This window comes from Sinohyriopsis cumingii, chromosome 15 (assembly GCF_028554795.1).
Source record: "Sinohyriopsis cumingii isolate HCF-2022 chromosome 15, ASM2855479v2, whole genome shotgun sequence".
Lineage (NCBI taxonomy): Eukaryota > Metazoa > Mollusca > Bivalvia > Unionida > Unionidae > Sinohyriopsis > Sinohyriopsis cumingii.
The window spans coordinates 54,195,002-54,217,591 of NC_142975.1; the positions used below are offsets into that span (position 1 = coordinate 54,195,002).

The 22,590-nt window shown below is 35.5% G+C and overlaps 1 protein-coding gene across 1 annotated transcript in view; it reads left to right on the top strand.

Moving 5' to 3' along the window:
• The window catches only part of LOC149781817 (cytochrome P450 4B1-like), a 46,157-nt gene extending 36,648 nt beyond the window's left edge, over window positions 1–9,509 (top strand). Inside the window, exons 8-9 of the mRNA XM_089935990.1 lie at window positions 863–928; window positions 7,494–9,509. Coding sequence (XP_089792116.1) covers window positions 863–928; window positions 7,494–7,593 — 166 coding nt within the window. The 3' untranslated portion in view covers window positions 7,594–9,509. The remainder of the gene's footprint in view (window positions 1–862; window positions 929–7,493) is intronic.
• Window positions 9,510–22,590: the final 13,081 nt, after the last annotated feature.

The following is a 22,590-nucleotide window of genomic DNA, read 5'->3' on the forward strand; positions in this document are numbered from 1 at the left end:
GACAACCAGTAATAAAATGGAATTCATTTTTTTTATGTCAACGGACAAAATTTGACATTCATTCCTCATAGTAAATACTTTCATATCGTCACTTGAGATTGGAAAATTCCTCACTCTCATCATAGCGATTAAATAACAAAGATCACTCTCTTCCAACAATTATAGATATCTTTGACAAGTAAATTCTACTCCCAATGACCTTAAGAAAGGCAGTCCTTCCATTAAATTAATCTATGCTGAATCTTTTGTTAAAAAATATCCTCATATCTCTGGCTGAACAATCTAAGAAATGTATTTTCATCATTTCGTTCTGAGGACACAAAAAAAAAATTGCCAAATCCAAATGTAAATAGAAGCTTTTAATATTGTTCGAAAATTGAATGCTAGCAATTGTAAGATTGAAACCAGATTTATATTTATTCACATTTGTTAAATTTGGAATTGAATACAAGTAACTTAGACATTGAAATATGTATTTATCTGTTGAAATAGATCTTTCTTTTCAAGTCCGAATTTGCTAATTTGGTATCAGTTCTAGTATTCAGGTCATTCAGAATCATGCCGAATTAAAAATGACTTTTAAACTTCTGTTCTAGATGTCTTTGAGAAACAGATATATTGAAAAAAGCATGTTTAATCCATGAATGCATGTTGTACGATCCTGTAAAAATGACATGTTGCATACAAAACTATATTAACAATAGAACACTATTTCATCACATATCATTTATAGCTAATTTTATTTCAGATATTTAATAGATATGTTTGCACATTGTACATTTTTTAAATCTTTACATAATTATATTTCTTATTTTTAATTGTACCATATCTTTTAATACAATATACATATTTTACCCAACAGGAATTGTATTGGCCAACATTTTGCAATGCATGAGATGAAGGTTGTCATCTCAAAACTGGTTCACAGGTATGTACTTAGACTGTTGTATACACTCATTTATAGGTAAGAACGGAGACAGGTGTATAGCTGAATCATAAGTAAATAATTACCATGGTGTCTACACAGATTCATGGGTAGGTATTTACACTAGAGTATACACTGATTAATATGTATGTACATATGTGTGTACACTAATTCATAGGTATTTAAATTAGACAGGTGTTTATACTCATTCATAACATGTACTTATGTTATACATCGTTCAGTTTGTACGCAATTAGTCTGGTAAAGACATTGATTCATATATAAGTATTTAGACTGGTATATACGCTGATTCATTGCTAATAACTTAGACTGGTGTATACACTGATTCATAGGCAACAACGTAGACCTGTGTATGTACTGATTTTAAGACCAAGTGTTAAGTTTAATACATTTCTCCACAAGTGGAGGGTATATATATATTGGCAGACATTGATATCATTAGCAAATATTAGCAAACATTTTTATTTTAAAAAATTGTGCATGAGGAGGAGGGCGGCTGCCACAAAATCTGTTTGTGAATAACATCTGGTTAATTGTAAACCAGATGGACCTGGACCCACTGTGACTTGTATTTGTGTTTAATACCTACTTAAATTGTGACATGTCATCGAGTCCTTGTAATGTCCACCACAACCACTGGCTACAGGGCAGTTTAATATGGCCATCCAACATGTCTTTTATAGCATGTGATGGGGATGTTCTGATTGACGTAATGTGATGACAGGGGAGGGTCTACACTCTTAGATCTACTTATGACCTTGATCTGACGCCATAATATTAGTTGTATATTGGGGATTTGGCTTCACGTTGCATACTATTTTGCTGTATCATCACTAGTCGGCGTGAGTCGGGGTGGGGGTGGGAAGGTGGCCAGGTGGATTTCTGGTAGTCATCTTAGCAGAAGGATGAACCATACCAATTCGAGAGATGATTGGCTTACGTGATACCAGTTCGTTAGTCATGATTAGGATAGAGAGAATCAACTATATACTCAGTGAGGGCCAGATCACCGAGAGAAAATACGATGATATGTTGTTGGCAGTAATGGCCACGCAAGCATGGAAGCCAGGTCTAGATACGAACCCAACACATACGGAAAACGCCTTCACTGTGTCCGAGGGAACCCCCACTTCAATGTAGCCACCCATACCAGCATCGAGTCTATCCATAGCTGCTAAATGATGGACAAGGCTACAGGCCTTGAAGGTGGTGTCTAGACATCTAGGCTGCGAACTCCTGCCCAACCTTGTGAAAGACTTTAACCTGCAGCTTACAATAACTGCCCAAACAGACCCCTAAGGGCAGTAACACACGTTATGACAACTTATGACACACACGGAAAAGGAACAGGTAGTAGCCTAACTGTCGCTTTAAGTATAGCATCATCGTGTCATCCAAGCTGGAAAAAATCGCTACTCCAGAAACTGTGAGCATATATTATGACCCGGATGAACAAAGGATAGAAAAAATGGTAGCCCATGTTACTACTCATCCCATATTCATCTAGAATCTAAAGGAAATGGCAGATACTGTTGCTAGTTTATACATGACCTAATTGAACGGCTTGAAAGGCAAAAAAGAGAAGGATTTTGCTGAAACTTTTGTTAGCATGCATAGCCTTCGCCTTCATGACATTCATCACATAAAAACGAAGTATAACCCCAGAGTCATTATTTAATGTTAAAATTAGCAATAACCAATGTTTCCGGTGGTCATTATATTCAACCTTTTATCAAGCCGATGTGTAAAATCGTAAGTAATCCACATGCATTCAAGCAGTACCTCAAGAAACTTAAGTTTGAGGGCATTGACTTTCCAGTCAAGGTGACTACCATATATAAGATGCCTACCAAAATTCTAATGTTGCCATTTTCTTCTGAACCTGGCAACGCGGTGCCTGCTACTCATATTCATGTATACCTAGGAACGCCCGCACGCGGTCAACTTTAATGAGGAGATGGACAGATTAGTCACAGCCTTCAATTTATTTGCTGTGATCTCTCAAGGTTGACTAACAATATTTCCACGGTGGCCTTTCGCCTGACAAGCAACACATCAAACATTATTTTGACCTCTAACCAACAAAGGGTACATAGTTTATATAGAGGCACCAGACAAGTAAATAGTTAGCTGGACCCATTTTAATGATACACAGCTAAACCTCCATCCATCCCATTTAGGCTTCCTACAGTAACTTGAACAATATATCTTCCGTAAATCAAGAATACGCTTAAAAGTATGGGATACCTTTGGTTGCAAGAAATGGCGACTACTTGGGAGAGGCAGTGTTGGACCTTGTTAAAAAAATGGGTTTACAAATTTTACCACAACCATATTAAGCCTCGATACGACAAGGCTCAACTACTTTATCCTGATACCGACAGTCTGCTGCTCTACATCGAGACGCCATATGTATATGCGTATATGTGCCAACTTTTATGATATAATTGACTTTCCAAATATAACCCACTATACAGCAGTATTAACAAAATTTCTTGGTAAGATTAAGGACGAGTGTAACAAAGACTCTATCAATAAATTTATAGGCCTATACCCCAAAACAAAGGGATCAAAACTGCTAAAGGCATTACAGAAGCCATTGTACAACATAACTTGACTCATAACATCCATTGAGAGATCTTCCAAAGAAAAAACACATTGATGACAACATTACCATGCAAAATGATTGGCATAAGATCAGGGTCTATACAACGAGAAAAATATCCCTCTTCCTACTGTACACGAAAACATGGATCGTACCTAATGGGATCATGACCCGGGCTTACAACCACTTTAGAACTGATACAGAAATAATTCCAATTTGTATGAATTGACTGCGTTTTCTACGCTTTGATTGGATGTAAATGGTCACGTGATACTAACCTGGAATTTGTTATACATCGATAAATTCTGCGAACTACTTTTTGTTCACTGTTACCAGATTATTTGATGTGACATTTTATCTATATCAAAAAATTAAACCCTAATAATAATAATAACAAGCTCCCACCCACTCACTCCTGGGATTTCCGGTCAAAAATGACAAGCCACGGCTTACAATCAATCAGTAGAAGTTAAAATATTGTAATTGCACAGATCTTCCTGCACTCCAACACTCCCCCCTTTTGGCGAAGAAGGCATATTGTAGGCTTCAGAAGCCAATCTTCGGAAATCATTGCATTCTACCTCGACAACATGTTACAGCAGCGGTTATTAAAGGTCAGGGTTATATGTCAAACAATGGATTACACTACAATTGGACATGATTTTGCTTTTGAAAGATCGAAATGCGTAGAAAGTAATAACGATGTTGCTATAACAACAGGTGCCATACGCAAACATAATTTTCCAAAAAAGGAATATTCCTAGTTTAACAGCAAGAACCATTTTTTATATATTAAAATAATGATCACGACAGTATATCACTGACATTACCCGCTATGACATTCTACCCAGTATGACTGTATAAAGTCTCAATGAATCTTGGTTAGCTAAGATATGGCTATGTATCCTATCGCAGTTGAGAGACTAATGAAAGACAGCTTCTATGTACATTAAAGTGAATGTTTTGTTGGTTAAATCTCCCGATCTGATGTTCGGAAGGAAGAAAACTGGAATTATAAGGATTCGGAATTTATTTACTTTGTGAGTGATTAGGAAAAACTTACACATCGATAAATACCCAACCATGATCATTTAATCCTATAATAGCGAACGAAGTGGCAGACAATCTCCACGATCTATTCATGAAGATTGCAACCTAAACGTATAAGTAGCCTTCACACAAAATTTGATTATTGCACCAAGACCACAAAATTAAATCATTTGCACACCCTCTAGTGCATTGGCAGCTTGCTGGAGCATATGTAAGTGGTCCCCTTGGTAGCTCCAATGACGAATTATCATATATTGAACCACCTCCACATTGTAGAGTTGATTGTGTGCCAGATCGTCGGCCTCCACCACATACAAATATAGACACTCCGACCAGGCGTTGTAGCTGTTATAGTTGTGAAAGGGCAGTGGTATATGCTGTTTGGCCTGCTGTTAAAACTCATTTACATGATGACATATTAGATAACCTTCCCGTCTCTGAATTGTGAGTCACCATCATGCAGGAGACTGGGGCTTGGAGCTGAGTTAAGTTCGCTTTTGATCTCCCAACTTACCTCGAAGGATAAAATTCTACAAAGATGCCACTGGCCTATGCGATATTTCTCGGGGAGGTCTATCAGGTCAATGTCCTCACCTTCATACTGGAGCCTACCTACACGTGAAAGTGACATCACTAGCAGCATATATGAATGGGTACGTACATTTTAATAAACACTGACACCCGTAAGCTATCCTGAATAGACCAGTTAGTCCCAAGCTTGCCCAAACAATCCTAAGTCATCTAAGTGGCGATAAGACCCAGTTACTCCTTGTGATATCAGTACGTCCTGAGCCACCTCGAGCACTCTTAAGATAACATGATACCCATACCAGACCAACAGGAGAACAAGCGACCGAGATCATAGCCCTGAGAGGTAGGATCCCCTGGGAGGCAGTTAGCTCCCCTCCCTTATCAATGTATATGCCTGCCTTTTGAACTGCAGTTAGAAATACGAGATCGACTGCAACAATCAAATTTAATGCCCAATCTAATCGTTGGGTGCGAGACAAACAATGACACAAGAGGTTGAGCCAGAGGAAGTAGAAGAGCACGAAGAAGAGAATAATTACTTGGAAGAATATGTCAAAGATGTGGATATAGAAGAGGTAAAAACACGCTTACTCCAGGAATTTTCATCAAAGGCTAATTTAATCATGATGATAGCCGTAATAATTAACCTACGTTTCCTTGTTTAATCCGCGGCAAATAAGCCGTTGTGTTCAAACCTAGGAAGAGGCTTCCGTATCCCCTGCGACCGCACATTGGGAACCAGTAAAGTCAGAGCCTATTGGATCTCGTTGTTAAATGCAGGTCTGTGCTTTCTAGATCCCTTTCACATGAAATAGGAATTCCTTTAAGCCACCATGGAGGAGATGTCTTTTCCGGCCTGTAAATAGGCTATACAATGCTGGGTACACGCCTGTTCTAAATGTTGGCTCCTAATATAGACAGCACAGAGACAAAACTTTACTAAATAAGGTCGCCACCATCGCTGTGTTTATCTATGGACTAACGACCTCTTGATTACCGGCACAATGAACATTCTCTTGTCAAAGCTTTTATCTCATGCGTTAGAGTTTCCCTCTAGGGTAAGAAACCACTAACTGGAAGCCTTCGAGGATTGTGCATAACCTTTCGAAATAGTCTTCGGGCCTTCCGCAGCGGTTCCCTGAACGATGGATGGCTATGGTTCCTCCTTCGCACGTCCAAACGGTAAGAAGCTGGATTCCAAAGTTTAGAAATGGGCTGTATGCACCGCACAATAGGTGTTCACGCAGCTGCTGAAGAATGGGGCTGCTTTACCCAACGGCATCCATCCATAGGTAGTTGTTGTTAGTTGTTCATGCCACGGTGGTATATTTAACTGTGATCCTAAATGTCTATTAAGGGAGCAGTTTGCTATACTGCAGCAGATGTACATATGTGCATACATGACCTAAGCGGATTCACGACTATCATTTATACTAGACTTGGCGAACTTTTGACAACTAATATTAGTACAGGTCCCAAACCGACCTCATCTTTGTTAGGGTACTAGGACCTACGAGCCTTTTACCACTGCCATTAATACCAGACCATAGGAGCTTTTGGGGACTTAAATGCGGACACCTGATCCCAAGCAGACCTAAAAATATTGATGCTTTATGAATTCGCAAAACATTGATGCTCGTTAATATAGCAAATAAAGGAACATGGTCTCAAAGTCACATTGCGCTGCTTCATGATTTGATGGTAACTTTGGGTATGCAGTGTTGGATTTTTGTATAATATTTCAAGTGAGGTTTGAATTATACATTGTTAAATGAAGTATTTTCACAAGTTCACATTTGTCATCCAAAGTACATTACAATTAGGTTACAAGATATTTATAAAGATACATGTGTATAGAAATTTATGTTAATAACCAAATATTTGCATGATTTTATGAAGGAAATTAGCAAACATAGTTTCACAATATGCATATAATGAAGGAACTAATGACAAAAATATTTATTGCAAACATGTATAATGAATGAAAAGCAGAAAGTGTTGGGGATTGGAGAATAAAAAATGTACAGAATCAGCTAGTCAAATTATCCTCGCATATATATATATATATATATATATATATATATATATATATATATATATATATATATATATATATATATATATATATTGATGTAATTAGGATGTGGCAATATTCAAGTTTTTAGAAGAAAAAAATGTAGATGTAAAAATGCCTTTTCCAAAATTATGCGGTTTATTTTCGGGCCTGTATACAAAAATTAAAATATATACATACAAGTTGAAAGACGGACATATAATTAATAGGTACTGTACAATAAAACGTCACACAGTACTGGCATTAATTAGTATTTTAAACTGGTTACCTTCTCGTATTTGTTTCAGGTACAAATTTGAGCTAGAGCCAAATTATGTCCCTGAGAAGAAACCAGCATTAGTTATGAGAACATCCAATGGCATCCGAATGAGAATTTTAAAATGGTAGATGAGAGATGGTCCTCAGTTCAATAAACGTTGCCATTTAAAACGTCTTTTAACGCTTGCTGTTGGATATGCAGGTTTAATTTTGAATTGAGTTGCATAGAATCTCTTGTATTCTAGATATAATATTAAAGCAGATGCTGGTATGAGGAAATCGGATTAACACGTCTCGACCTAATTTTATTTTTGTTTACATTAGTTTCAGTCTTTCTATTTTTCACGAAGAAACCATATTTGTTATGTTTCATAAAAATAATTATCCAAATGAAACAATCATGTGATTTAGTTGACTTCAAATTAATTCTCAAAATCAGTCTTGTTGTTGAGAAATGTAAAGTCAGATAATACTCAGTATGTCTGAAATGTACATCAATATGCGGGATTAAAATATATAAGTAATGATCTGTGTATAATGCGCTTTACGTATCCTGCTGAATTCCATCTTATGACCCTCTTCTTTCGTTAGTTGACACGGATCTGATCATCTACGGTTTTCAAACATAACTGAATCAGTAGTTGTCAGCAGTGGCGACAGTATACAAACAAAAATATACTCGTTTTAGATTACAGAATTGATTACGTGCTTCAAAAAATGTAGTAATAAGAACAGTATATGCTAGAGCTGGGTACTAACAAAAATTTTGTACTGCTGTATATTGAATGTACCACGATACATACCACGAAATACCGCAAATATATTAGGGATCACAATTTCATCCTCTGGGGCAGGGGCCTGACATATTTTTTTATATTATAAAAATGTTCCATCTGTCAATATCCGAACATAACACCATCTCGCTCTGTTTGAATGCTACTTCAAAAATCTTGGAATTGTTTCCTGAGATGTTCATTGTTAGGAGAAGGTCCTCCATAGGTACTTGAATGGTCTCTTGAATGGTTTTGAGAAGTATATATTACCACTGATGACAAATCACATTTCAGTTCATTGATTTCTCTGCTAGTTTGAAAATATAAATATTTGTTGGAAAACCTTCGTGGAAGAGGAACAGTACCCACAGATTCACGCTTTACTTGGTTCACCCCTGATACTTTTTTTTTAATATAAGATATGTAGCTAGAGTGTATTATTTAAGATAGAGGCTGGGGATACTTTTATTATAGTCATACTATATTTATCTAGTGTGTATTATTCAAGATAGAGCTGGGGATACTTTTACTATAGTCATAATATATGTACTTATGGTGTATTATTCAAGATAGAGGCTGGGGATACTTTTACTATAGACATAATATATGTACTTAGGGTCTGTTATTTAAGATAGAGGCTGGGGATACTTTTACTATAGTCGTAACATATTTAGCTAGTGTGTATTATTCAAGATAGAGCTGGGGATACTTTTACTATAGTCATAATATATGTACTTAGGGTGCATTATTTAAGATAGAGGTTGGGGATACTTTTACAATAGTCGTAACATATTTAGCTAGTTTGCATTATTCACGATATGTGATGGGGATACTTTTGTTATAGTCATAAAATATGTACCTTGGGTGTATTATTCAAGATTTAGGCCGGGGGTACTTCTACTATAATCATAGTATATGTACCATAATAGCAGAATCAACAGGTACCATGTTTGATTCCAAATATTGGTGTTTTTGTATTTTATGTGCTTGATATGATTCAATGCATGTTGGAATATTCACTTCATGAATTTTTTAATTAAATTTAAAATTAAAATACTAATTTTCATGAAATCACAAAGATCCAATCATATTATATGTGTAATTGACATGACTCCATATTTGGAGGTTATGTATTTTAAATACTGTGTATATTTTATATTTTAAAATAAAATGGATATTAATACAAATCATTCTGAAAACCACAAAAATCAGTTATGTTATAATTTTGATATTTGTAATTTATGTATTTTAAAATAAAATCAATCAAGTTTTCATGTGGATGTCTCTGACCATCAACAGTAACAAACACCATAGGTATAAATCTTATTGCTTTTGTAAATGTACCATACCACCGATTTGTTTTCACAATGAACATTGTCACCATGACCCTACAAACAGCAAAGTATAGCAAAAATTTAAATTTCATAAAATTATCAATGTCTGCACTGAAAATAATGTAAAATTGATAACTAACATTAAGTTATTCCTATTATAAAATTTCTAAAAAGAGAATGTAAAAGGAATGAAAATAAATAATTGAGTTAACTATCCCTAGGTACAAATTCCACCAGGTATGTAATTCTACTATGATAACATTTCTATCCCCGGGGTACATTTACTGTGACGGTACAAACACTGTCACACAGGGTTCGATAAATGAAATTTGTCTCCTGTTTAATTTATATCTAAAATCATTAACTAAATTGGTACGATTAAGTTTACACTACAGCTGACACCCTTTGAAAGATATCGTGCTGACATTACTGAACTTGTTCGTGAGAAATGGAAAGTGTTGACATTGAAACCTACAATTTAAATCCACTCAATGATATAATGGGCCGGAAAACCCTGTGTGCGGTGCAAACGTTTGGGGACGATAATTATTAGAGGACCTGCTAATATAAAAAAAAAACTTACTCAACAAACGAGACAGTATATATTGGAATTGAAAAATTATCTAAAATTCAAACATAGAACAACGACTTTACCGCAAACTTTGCGATTTATTTATTTATCGTGTGCAGTACCTGCTGAGATATTTAACATCGTTATCGTCAGTACGGTGCAGAGGCTGCAGTCCGGTTACTTGCCGGTACCAAGAGCAGGCAGCCCATTACGTGCCAAAGCTCTCTGATTTCAAGCCATAGGGCAAGCCCCACGAGATTTACAACTTAACGTCGAGAGTTTCGCTGCAGCCAAACGAACCATCCTCAGCACTATAGACTACCGCCATAACTTGGTGATAATTTGCAGTGTTACAAAGGAATGCCTATTGCTGACACGTTAACATACGTTTCTAAACAACCAAAAAGAAGTACATCTTTTAAAATTAGAAAATTGTCCAAAAGCTAGATGTGGCCATGATATTGTTCACAACATCCCATTGAGCCACCAAGTTGGCATATGTGACACGTGTCAAACATGATCAAAGGATCATAAATATGATTATATTTGTAACACTCAGAATTAAAATTTGAAATATTTTTTCATGAAAAATGAAAATGTGCTGTTGTAAACATTATATTCGTAACAATATTGCTCGGGAATTTCCGTGGATTCCTTACTAATTAAAACTACCGAAGTACCGATACAATAAGGTACCATGGTACGAACCATCATAAAAAAAATACCACAATAAACTGGTTTACCAGTTATACCGCGAACCTCGTTCCTGTAACATTTGTATATCTGTATCTGAGCTAAGTGTCTGCACGTGCACAAGCAGTGCAAATTTAATATAATTATACGGGAAGAAGTTGTCTGCCCTTTTACGGACAGTTTCGTGTTTGTCTTCATAAATATAAATGTATTGAAAGAACTCATATAGTTTATCAACTGTGCAAAACTGCAATAACATACCGTGTATGTAAATTGACAAAATAAACCAGGAACAACAGCAGCAATATTTTGAAACATTATATACCTCTGAATATGTCTAATCCAGCTTTGATTAAAACCACACATATAGGATGGGTCGGCAGGTGAGCTGAATATAATTTTAGTATGAAAACAGACTACACTTTTAGATTTTGTTTTTAATATGATCCCGGTTACTTAGTGACCATGTTATGCAAGTCAGTGTGAACAATAAAACAACATGTAAAGGAAACAAGCGCTTGAGTCTACAGTAGTTGTTGTTACAATGTAGCCATTATGGGAGGTGCTCTATGCTCGTCGCTGGTGTATCGAGTTTGGAACTAATGCTTTCTACTTACATAATAGATAATGCAAGTCCAGTATTTGTTATCAGAAATTGGGTTTTATGGTGCACGAAGTTGGTAAATGGAGATAAATACATTTCTTCTGCTTTGTTACACCCTGCAAATAACATAAAAATACATTTACTATAAATAATACCGGCATCAGTGCATTATTGTTATGCATGTATACATTCATTCTGTTTACATTACTTTCAATACAAATGACGTATTACCCCATATATTTATTAATTATCAATCTAGAGAGATAGTGGACCAAATAAAGCTAAACACAACAATCAATGTGTAGAGCAAATGTAGAGAGCAGACAGACAAGCGTATGGACAGAATGACTGGCTCAGAAAAGAATATTCAGGTTGATAACATGGAAACAGGCTGTAAAAATAATAAAAAATATGAACTTACAGTTTTATAGAATCAAATCCAAAAATAATCCAAATATAATCTGAGAATACAATTTTAGTAGTCTTAATAACAAAATGTTCTACTGATTTCACGTTCGAATCTCGACGAAGAATCCAAGATGGAAGACAATGACGTATGCTGCAATCTGTAGTGTTGAAGTCTAGAGTTCCTTCTAGATATAAGAATTATCACTCCGGTTTCTGATAGCCGAATAAAGTTTTATAAAAATAAAAAAACTGTTCTTGTTCCACAATATTACATTAGCACACGTATTTTCAAGATAAATAACAGAATTAATCCTTTTGAATCCAAGTAATTTGAAATAACTCCAGACCAAGTAATTTGAAATAACTCCAAACAGCACAACCTACAACATTTTAACAGCCCAGCTTCTAGTGAGATTAATTCTCCCAAACATGGGTTATATAGGTTTTCTAAAACGTAAATAAGTGTCAGATGATCATCTTCTAGACGTTTATAGAAGCGAGTACTTGCTACAGCTCACGTTTATCCAGTGTGACCCTGACGAAAACGAATAATTTTTACTCTGAGAAATTAAAAATATAATAAATTGTTTATATTTTAAAGACAAGGTCCCATCATGACCATGGAAACAACCAATCATTTTAAAATAAAATAGAACTTGTATACGAAGGTTGCTACAAATTCTGAAACAAGATCAGGATTTTGATCATTACCTGGTTTTTGTAAACTAACGGTCAAGGTCAAATAATTTTCTAAACAAATATCTCTAGTGAATAAATTTACATTACAATATCAAGTAATGAAAAAGAATCTTTTAAAAAAGACAAACAATTAAATTAAAATAAATATATATTAAATCAGATATAATTAAATCAACAATACAGAGCACATCCCCCACAAATGAAAATAAAAATTTAGACATAAAGCTTTCTTTTTACCACAGACTAATTATACATGAGGTTTAAAAGAACTCATATAAATTACACAATGTACATGAAATAATATAATGTTGTACACGTGAAAGTGCGTCTGCTATTAAATTATCTTTTCCCTTGATGTGTGTGATTTCTAGATTATATTCCTGTAACAACAAACTCCACATTGGTAGTACTTGATTTTGATTTTTCATCCTGCCGATAAAAGTAAGGGGGTTGTAGTCACTAAATACAATACTCGAGGAAGGAGCTGAACTAAGGTAAACTTCAAAAATGTTGTAATGCCAATATCAAAGCCAAACATTTCTTCTCGATTGTTGAATGATTCATTTGGTGCTTATTTAATTTCTTGTAAAATAGCACATTGGATGAACAATACCACTTTCTTCTTCTTGAATCAAAACTGCTTCAACCCCAACAACACTTGTATCAATAGACAGTTTAAAAGATTGGCTGAAATTTGGAGCTGTAAGAAAATGCGCGCTTTTAAGTATGGCTTTCAACTTGTCAAAACCTCCTGACATTTTTCAGTCCAAAAGAACACGTTTTTCTTACTCAATAAAATTGTCAGGGGTTCAGCAATTATAGAAACGTTGGAACATAATGTTCGATAGCATCCGGCCATACCCAACAAATGGCATCAGTTGCTTTTTATTAACAGGCATGGGAAATTCAGAGATAGCCTTGACCGTAGCATCTATAGGTTTAACTTGTGAATGTCCCACGATGTGTCCTAGAAAAGTTACCCTAGCAAGGCAGAACTCGCTTTTAGATTAATCAATTGTCAAACATGCATCAATGAGTCTGTCATAAAATTTCGAATTGTTGCTAAATGTGCTTTCGAGGTCTCGTTGTAAATGATGACATCATCCATGTAAGCATCACAATTGTCTAGACCAGAAGTAATCCTATTCATGAGGCGTTGAAATGTACTTGGCGACCCTTTCATCCCAAACGGCATTACTTTATATTGGTAAGATCCATCTGGAGTCACAAATGCCGAAATTTCCTTTGCTCTTTCCTTTAGTGGAATCTGCCAAAATCCTTTAGGCCAAATTTGGTGACATCCTTGGCATTCTCGATCCTATCAATGCATTCATCGATATTTGGTAATGGAACTGAATCTGTTTTGTCACACTATTCACCTTCCTATAATCAGTACAGATAAGAAAAGTTTTATCTGGTTTTGGAACAATTATGCATGGTGAACTCCAGTCACTTTTACTGGGCTCTATAAAATCATTGTCCAGGAAGTATTGAATTTCCTTTTTCAAGTATTCCTGTTTGAGAGAGTTCATCATATACGGGTGCTGTTTGACAGGGTTGGAATTTACAATTTCAACGTCTGGAAAATTTTGTTTGTCCTTGAAGGAACATCTATAAATAAGTGCTTATATTCAAATAATAACTGTTCAAGTTCATTTCTTTCTTGCTCTTGTAAAATGTGAAAGTTTCTGGTCCAGATCTTTCATAATTTCTGAATTCCGAAGATTTGTCACTCCAGTGTCAGTAGAATCTGATTACATTCCTAAACTGAAATCTTCACTGAGTGGGACAGGTATAAATAAATTAATTGCATGTTTAATCTGGCTATCTCTTTCAATAAAATGGTGCTCCTATAATTTATTTAGATCCCAGGGGCACTAATATTTTAATTTAACTCATTCATTTTTTTTCTTAACCATGTCAGGTCCGGAATATCTAGTCTGAAGAAAAATGTGGCGAATGAGCTAGAGAGACAGAACTCCATTATTACAAAACTCAAAAGTTCTCTCCATTAAAGTAGTGTCAAACCATAACTTCACGTTTGACTTGAATTGCTGAATGCCAAATTGAAGCATAATAGGCTGGAAAGTTCCAGACACAAATTTTAACCATTGACCCGATTAGAGAGAGTTAGAATGGCCAAATTGAGTAAACAACTTTATCAAAGCCTTTATTATTGTTGTAGATTTTATATTCCTCATGGGTATTGCCTCTGGAAACCTTGTTGAGGCACACATTATGGTCAATATATATTGGTTACCTGACTTCGTCGTAGGTAAGAGACCAACACAATCTACGATAATTCTACTGAAAGGTTCGTCAAAGGCAGGAATTTGTTGTAGGTGAGCCTTGGGAATTTTCTGATTTGGTTTTCCTACCATTTGACAGGTATAACAAGATCTACAGTATCTACCAACATCACCTTTGATATTTGGCTAGTAAAAGTGAGTTAAGAACTTGTGATAAGTTTAAATGATCCTTAAATGACCAGCCAGTGTACTTTCATGGGCCAAACTAACTAGTTCCTGTCTGTAAGGTTTTGGAACCACAATTTGATAGTTTGCTGACCATTCGTCATCAGCAGATACCTCGGGAGGTCTCCATTTTCTCATAAGAATTCCATGTTTAATGACATAACAGACATAAACTTCAGTAGCTTCAGTTTTACTAATGGCCTTCAGAAACAAACAGGAGATCTCAGGATCTCTTTCTTGTTAACGACAAGTGATTGTCGTTTATCACCCTGATTAGAATAAAGAGAATGGTCAAAGATGATTACTGTGATCATTGCCTTCTGACTGAACCAACAAGGAGTGAAATTGACCGCATCAAAAGCCTGATCAAAGATTTGTCAGCTAAAGGAATACTTTCCTTATCAACATCATTCTCAAGACCTTTTTTTGCCATAGCTCTGGTAACTACACAAGCTGGAACTACATCAGGGAATTCGTATTCAATTTGATCGACTTTCAGATCCAAGCAAGGCTTGTCAGTTACAAGTGGATTAACCATAAACTTGTCTACAGCTAGGTCGTTGATAAATAAATGAATGCCCTCAAAGGGTAAAACAGAGACCGTACCGACTGTCCTGAGACTAAGTCTGATGACAAATTTACACGATGGATAGGAACATCAACAAAGCCGCACTCTATTTCCTGAATTACAACACTCTCATTCGATGAAGACTTCGTAGTAAAAGGATAAGTACCCTAGAAGAATAGACTGCGAGAAGCTCCTGTGTCCCTTAAAACTTGTATAGGGATAGGATTGGCCGAATCACCCAAGAGTGATACAGAACCCTTCGATATGAATGGTCCATAATTCTCCATAATCAAATCTGACTGGGTTTTGTTAGACCCAACACATGTATTGCTTTCAATACATGACCGTGACATGGACCTCTTAGAAGTAAGAGCATTTGTAATAGGTCTGTCTTGATTCTGATGCCTCTTTTTCAATTTGTAGCAATCAGAAATAACGTGTCCTTTTTTCTTACAATAGGTACACGTAGGAAGAGACAAGGATCTTGAATCAGGCTTCTCCTTCCCTGAGGTTTGATTTGTAGAACTTATGCCAGTTTTAGTTTTAGAAGAACTTATATTAGGCTGAAATACTTTTCTGCCAAAACACTGTACAACTCATATCCCTACCAAGCACGATTCTCTTAGGAGGATAAGGTTTGCAATATATTCGGAACTGAGAGAGGATCAATTAGGATTCCGGGATGGTAGTTCATGTGCGAACCAGACAGCAACATTCCGCATTATCATCGAATAGTCCCTACAATGGCGGTCATCGCTGTATGTAAATGTTGTAGACTTCAAGAAATCAATTGACATGGTAAATACAAGCATTATTTGTCTAATCCTGAGGTATTACGGTATCCCAGAGAATATTGACAGAATTATCCAGTATCTCTAAAAAATAGGACCTGTCAAGTAATGCAAAACGCAAACTTGTTTCCTATCGACACTTCCGTCAGGCATGTATACTTAACTTTAACGATGATCCTCTCACTAGAGATAAACTAAGTGATGAAGATGGACTAATCACAATAACAAAAGTGGACCTGGACTGTGTTGATGATGTTGGACTGTAATAACACACACACACAGACAGACAGACAGACAGACACACACACACATACACACCCTTCTCAAACAATGCAAGACAGAGAGCCCAAATATGTAAGCCCTAACTACCGGCCATGAGATCAATGCAGATAAGACAAAATGCGAGTCAAAACAAACCAGGATGTACCTACTCTCTTAGAGACACGAGCTATTGAGAATGCTTTCAAATTCACATAACTTGCAGCATTGTGACCATATCAGGAGGAACAGACGAGGACGTAGAGGCGATGATTATCAAGGCACGCCCTGCCTATGGGGAAGAGACATTGAGACACACAAAGATCTAGGAACACGAGCGGCATGTCGTTGTCTCCGACTGAATTTCCAATCTGGAGTTGCGAACACAGCATACACTCATTTTTTAAACCATTAAGGGACGCAAGTGGATATGGATGGGACAGACGCTACGGAGAAAAAAGTCCAACATAACTCATAATGATCTGGACTGGAACTCTCACGGCAACCGCAAAGAGGACTACAAACCATGACGTGGAAGTAGCATGGACACCAATCATAAGATTATCTGATGTCCTATAGGGACAACAATGCGCTGATATTTTGAGCATAAGTTCAATAAGTTGCATTCATTTTGACATAAGCTCAAAACGTTTAACAAAACACGGAAAGCATGTAGTAGATATTACAAAATTTCAACTTCACGTTCCTTCAGACTGAGACGATGATTCATTCAGTCCTTGTTTGTACAGTGAAAGAAGTAGTCTTATATAAGGAGTTTTCATACCCAAAACAATATTTTGAACTTAATAACAACATAATTTTACCCATCTCCATGGCCCCCTCAAGTTAGTCTAAACAACTACGAAAACAACTCCGTTGAGGCAACAAAATATATTTCATAATCGTGTACTCGTCGAGGACATGCTATTGAATTATTATCGTCGTCAAACGAAATTGGGGTTTGATCCAAAAACACCTCTTTCACAAGACTACTTATATATTTCACATAAAGTTTACTATGTAATTGCTAATGATTGGGATATGATATTTCACCCAAAATGGCTAGATATTTTGCGAGATATTTTTAACGTTTAAGCTTTTGCAATAATACAACTCTCGTCATCATGACAGAATAAATTCAAATAAATTTTACCGCTGAAAAGAGAATCAAGTTTTAACATTTTAATAAAACGTACATGACAAATTATTGTCTTATTGACGTAACATTTTTAAGCTTATCTTTAACTTGAATTTTTGTGTATTTGTTTTCCAATATTGGATGATAAAGATTGTCAATAGTTTTAACGAGCTCTTTTGTGATCAAAACAAGTTTATCAAAATATTCTGAATAGTCATTACAAACCAGAGACAACTTTATTTTATTCCTATTTTTGAAGTACGTGCTATACTTGTTTTTGTTATGCACAATCGTCATATACTTACCCTAGAAGAGACTTCCCTTCATCATTAGCGTGGTATCTTCCACCATAATATCTTCATTATATTCGCAATTCACAAAAAATTACTAAATACTGTTTTACTTATCTTAAAAAGACGATGTTATTGTTGATATTATACCAAACAGAGATTTAAGATAAGTATCAGATCTAGCATGAAAACAATTTCATCTCTGAGATAAGCTCCAAGTTGGGGTTAATATTTTTATAAGTCGCTATTGCTATCTTGCAAGACGCGTTCTTGCTCTCATATTTTGGCTCTATTTATTTTATTGATCGCTGATAACGCAATACCTGCTCCTGACACTATCAGCAATAATGGATTTGCTGTTCCTCCTGATGATGCTATCCATGCAGTTGTTAACACAATCGATATATAGTTTAACACGCCTATGCTTCTACTGTACTATTTTCTGGCGTGTCTGATATAATAATGTTTTTTATGATGATACCTGTAATATTTGATCAGCTCGTTACTGTCGTTGTCCGAAGACTGGATGATATATGATTGAAGTCGATCACACCTTTTTAGTCATTATATATGCTGCTAAACAGATTTTAACGCTATAAAGTAAACGTTTTCTCAGCAACAGCTTTGTTGACCAGATCACTAAATCTACTATTAACAGGATAAGCAGGAAAAAATGTATATTCATCATATACCTCAGATGATTTATGGTTATACCTAACATCATCACAACTTTTCTATGGATCCCAGTAAGTGGAGAATCAAATATCGTTGGTATTTCGGTGGCATCAATCACGTTATTTTGGTAAAGATTTTTTCCTAATTAATATAACCGAATACTTCTGTTATATCTTTAAACTTAATATCATTACGTACCATATCTTGTGCAATAATTGCATGTGATGTTGCAAAAAACAAAAATCCATGTTTGCTGTCGAAGTTGATGTTATCTGCGGGTAAGTTTAGATATCAATCGATCAAATCTTTTATATTTTTGTATTTTGGTTCTGTCAAACTGTTTAGCTTCCTTTTTATATTCTTTTAATAAATTTATTTTGTCAAGATCACGATCAAATATATAATAATCAACATGTTTAATATTTTTACTAATACTTGTTATGCCATCAAGTGTTTGATGAAATAGATCACTCTCAGCATCGTTCTGAGATTCAATCGCTGACTATGTTGTATTTACTGCTATCAGTGCCGCATTTATTTGTTCAGAAGAATATATTTTTGTGGCCATTGTTTGTCAGAGAATATACTAATATCATATATGCTGGTCTGAATTTGTGTTTACTAATATGACGCGAATTAATGTAAATATGTTAACTTTAAATTAATATTAGATTCAGTAGGGATTTGACTATTTAAAATTTTTAATATCAATTCCTATTTTAGAAAACATGATTCTCGTAAGATATAATTGATGTTTTCTGAGATTAATCTTTTTGAGTTCAAATTTATATTCAATAAACCATTATTCTATATGCATCTATTTAAATTTACATACATTCGAACGTATTATTCTTGGCAGTGGAAGCGCCGACTCTCAGAAATCTCTAAACAGTAAGTAAATAAATTATTTTTCAGAGGCGGGGCCTAGGGCCGACCATGACCGTGCTGGGCCAGAGTTAAAACCTGAGATTTAAGTTATTGGACAGCCGTTGCCCGCTAGTGGCGTTGAGAAAATGTGCTGCCACCTGCTAATTCCATTATCACCTGTATCACCGTTTCCAATTTACCGGAAAATATAGCTTGACAAACTCGTAAGGACGACCTTAGGCCTGAAGCGCAGGGTCCCCTCAATGGCGGGGCCTGGGCGGTCACCCCACTTGCCACCCCCAAACGCCCGTCATGTTCTCTTAATTTTTGTGTACATTTATTCTAATAGAAAATGGAGGAGACATTTTACAAAACCATATTTGTGAAGACACTGAATAGTAAAATGATAATGGAAAACAATTATAAATTAAGGACAAACAAATATATTACCCTAGCAAACAAAGTTTTGGTTTATCTTTAGTACACATTTGCTTGTGATCTATTAAAACTCAGCACAGAGAGAGAGAGAGAGAGAGAGAGAGAGAGAATATGCATTTATTTTTGTATGTCATTTCACGGATATCGGCAATACTTAATTTTCTTCGAATTATCTATTTCTATACTGAATTTGTTTCTTATGAAGTCTCGTAAATAGGTGTTGTTTCCCCCACCCCCACCCCCAAAGCCATACCTCTATCTCGATTGTATCTATTTTAGCACCAAACGAGGACGCCAATTTTAAGAAAACTTCAACTATGTACACGGGATGGAGAAGAAGTTATCGATAAACTAAGGAAAACCCTGGTGTTGTCATATAACTAAAATTATAGCATTTTATTTAATTAAAATTGTACAAAACAATAAGGTTTCCTTTTCTAGTCTAAATCTTGTTAAGTGTAATGGCATAGAAAAAGGGTCTTCTTTGGTCACATAATCCAATTAAACTATTATTTGTTGTTTAATATCCCTAGTAGATTAGAACATAGGGACGTATGTAATAAATCGAATAATAGGTTATGTTTATGCCATGAATATTTGTCAAGTTCTTGAAAGATGCGAAGAAAACAAAAAACTATTCTTTTCTCTTAATTATTCGGACATCTAAGAAGCGAAGCTTCTAAAATCATCAAGTATACGCATTTAGGATCATATCATCTACCCTTTCCGACAAAATACTCACATAGTAACATACTAACAAGAATTACAAGCAGAACTATAGTTTATTTGGAAAAAGGTCTAATAAAACTTACCCGCATATTGATTAGCTGGATAAAAACGGTAGTAGCGAACACCTTCAGGGGGTACGTTAAGCCAGAGTGAAACAACCACGCTAATGATGCAATAGTTGCCTAATCAGTTGTTATTGGTTGACAGTAAAACAAACTAGTCCTTTATTTTCGCCGGGTAAGAACCCCTCCCTCGGTATCATGAAAAAAACTGTTTCATGAAAAGTTATGTTGTACCAGTTGGAAGTTTAGTTATTATCCATTTGATTGATCTATCAAAATTCATGCTTTTTGTTTTATTTAATTATTGACCCTTTCTGAACTTAAACGCATATTTATACGCCGACTGAAAGAACGTCTCCTTTTTGTTCAGGAAAAAGAACACGTATCCACTTGGAAGTACCTTGATTTTGTGGACATTTTTTCTGACCGCCAAAGATGGTGCAGGGTTAACGTAACAAGATCACCGGGTGGGATTTTCGGATTCACAACAGAACACTTTTGACGAGATATAAATACAATGTTTAATAATGGATGATTCGAATGAGCAACTAATTAGGAAAATGTGCGTGTATACATAATCTAAATATTGGATTTAATTAACACAAGAACGCACAGACTTAATGATGAAAAATACAAATACATTTAGCTAATACAAGAGATGAATGGTTTACATACGGTGAGGTATTTATACACAGACAGTCTGTGCAATGTAGGCATTCGGTTCGTCCCATCGAGAGCACTTCGCACGTTCGGCATGGGATGAAACGATCTCACTATTTCCAAATACGACACAATATACATAACTCACCCTCGGGTATCGTTGTACACCAAAAGAAACAAAAACGAAACCGGAGTCCATGTATTCAATAAATAAATGAGTTTAATTCAGTGACAGTTAACTCCAGTCGAAAAAAGAGATGAAGTGGACACTTTTATGTTTGAAGGTTACACCACATAATTTTAACACAAATCAACGTCATCTTAGAGAAGTTGTAGAAATTAATTTACATAATCGGGATATCTATAGTAAAATATTACAGACATGAGCATAATTTTACAACACGGATCAAAGCGACGGTGACATTCTTGGCTTTCTATCGCATACTACTAGAAAAGTTATTGGTCACGAATCGGAACAGCATGTGGATGTTACAAACGGAGTCAAAGTCAGGTTTTTTTAGCTGAAATCTTTTGGGTTACTCGAACCATACCAACAGTTACATGTGAAGATCCTATACTGTGTTTTAATTATATCAAATACAGTGCATGAACTAAGGAAATACATGCTTTGAGGCTGAGATCAATATTTCGACGAAAAACAAAACAAAACAAAAACAAACAATGTTCACTGAATGCTAATGACAAGTTAGAACTATATATTTGTTATTCAATAATAATTTCGAGCACACGTTCAGAGAGAGAGAGAGAGAGAGAGAGAGAGAGAGAGAAAGAGAGAGAAGTCTGTAACGAATCCATGGTTTTAAGCTAAGTAACAGAAAAAAAGCGAAACTAACATTGTTATTAAAATGAACAATTAGACTATTTTCTCTAAATTGCAAAGGTAAAAGAGAAACGTTCAGTTATTGATGTTGTTGTTGTTGTGGGGTTTAAAGTCGTTTTTCAGCACATAATAGGTTATGCATGGCGACCAGTATTAATGGTGGAGGAAGAACCCGGGAAGAACCACCGACCCACGAGAAGCTACTGGCAAGCTTTCTCACATACCCACATTGGCCGAATCCTAGACTCGAACC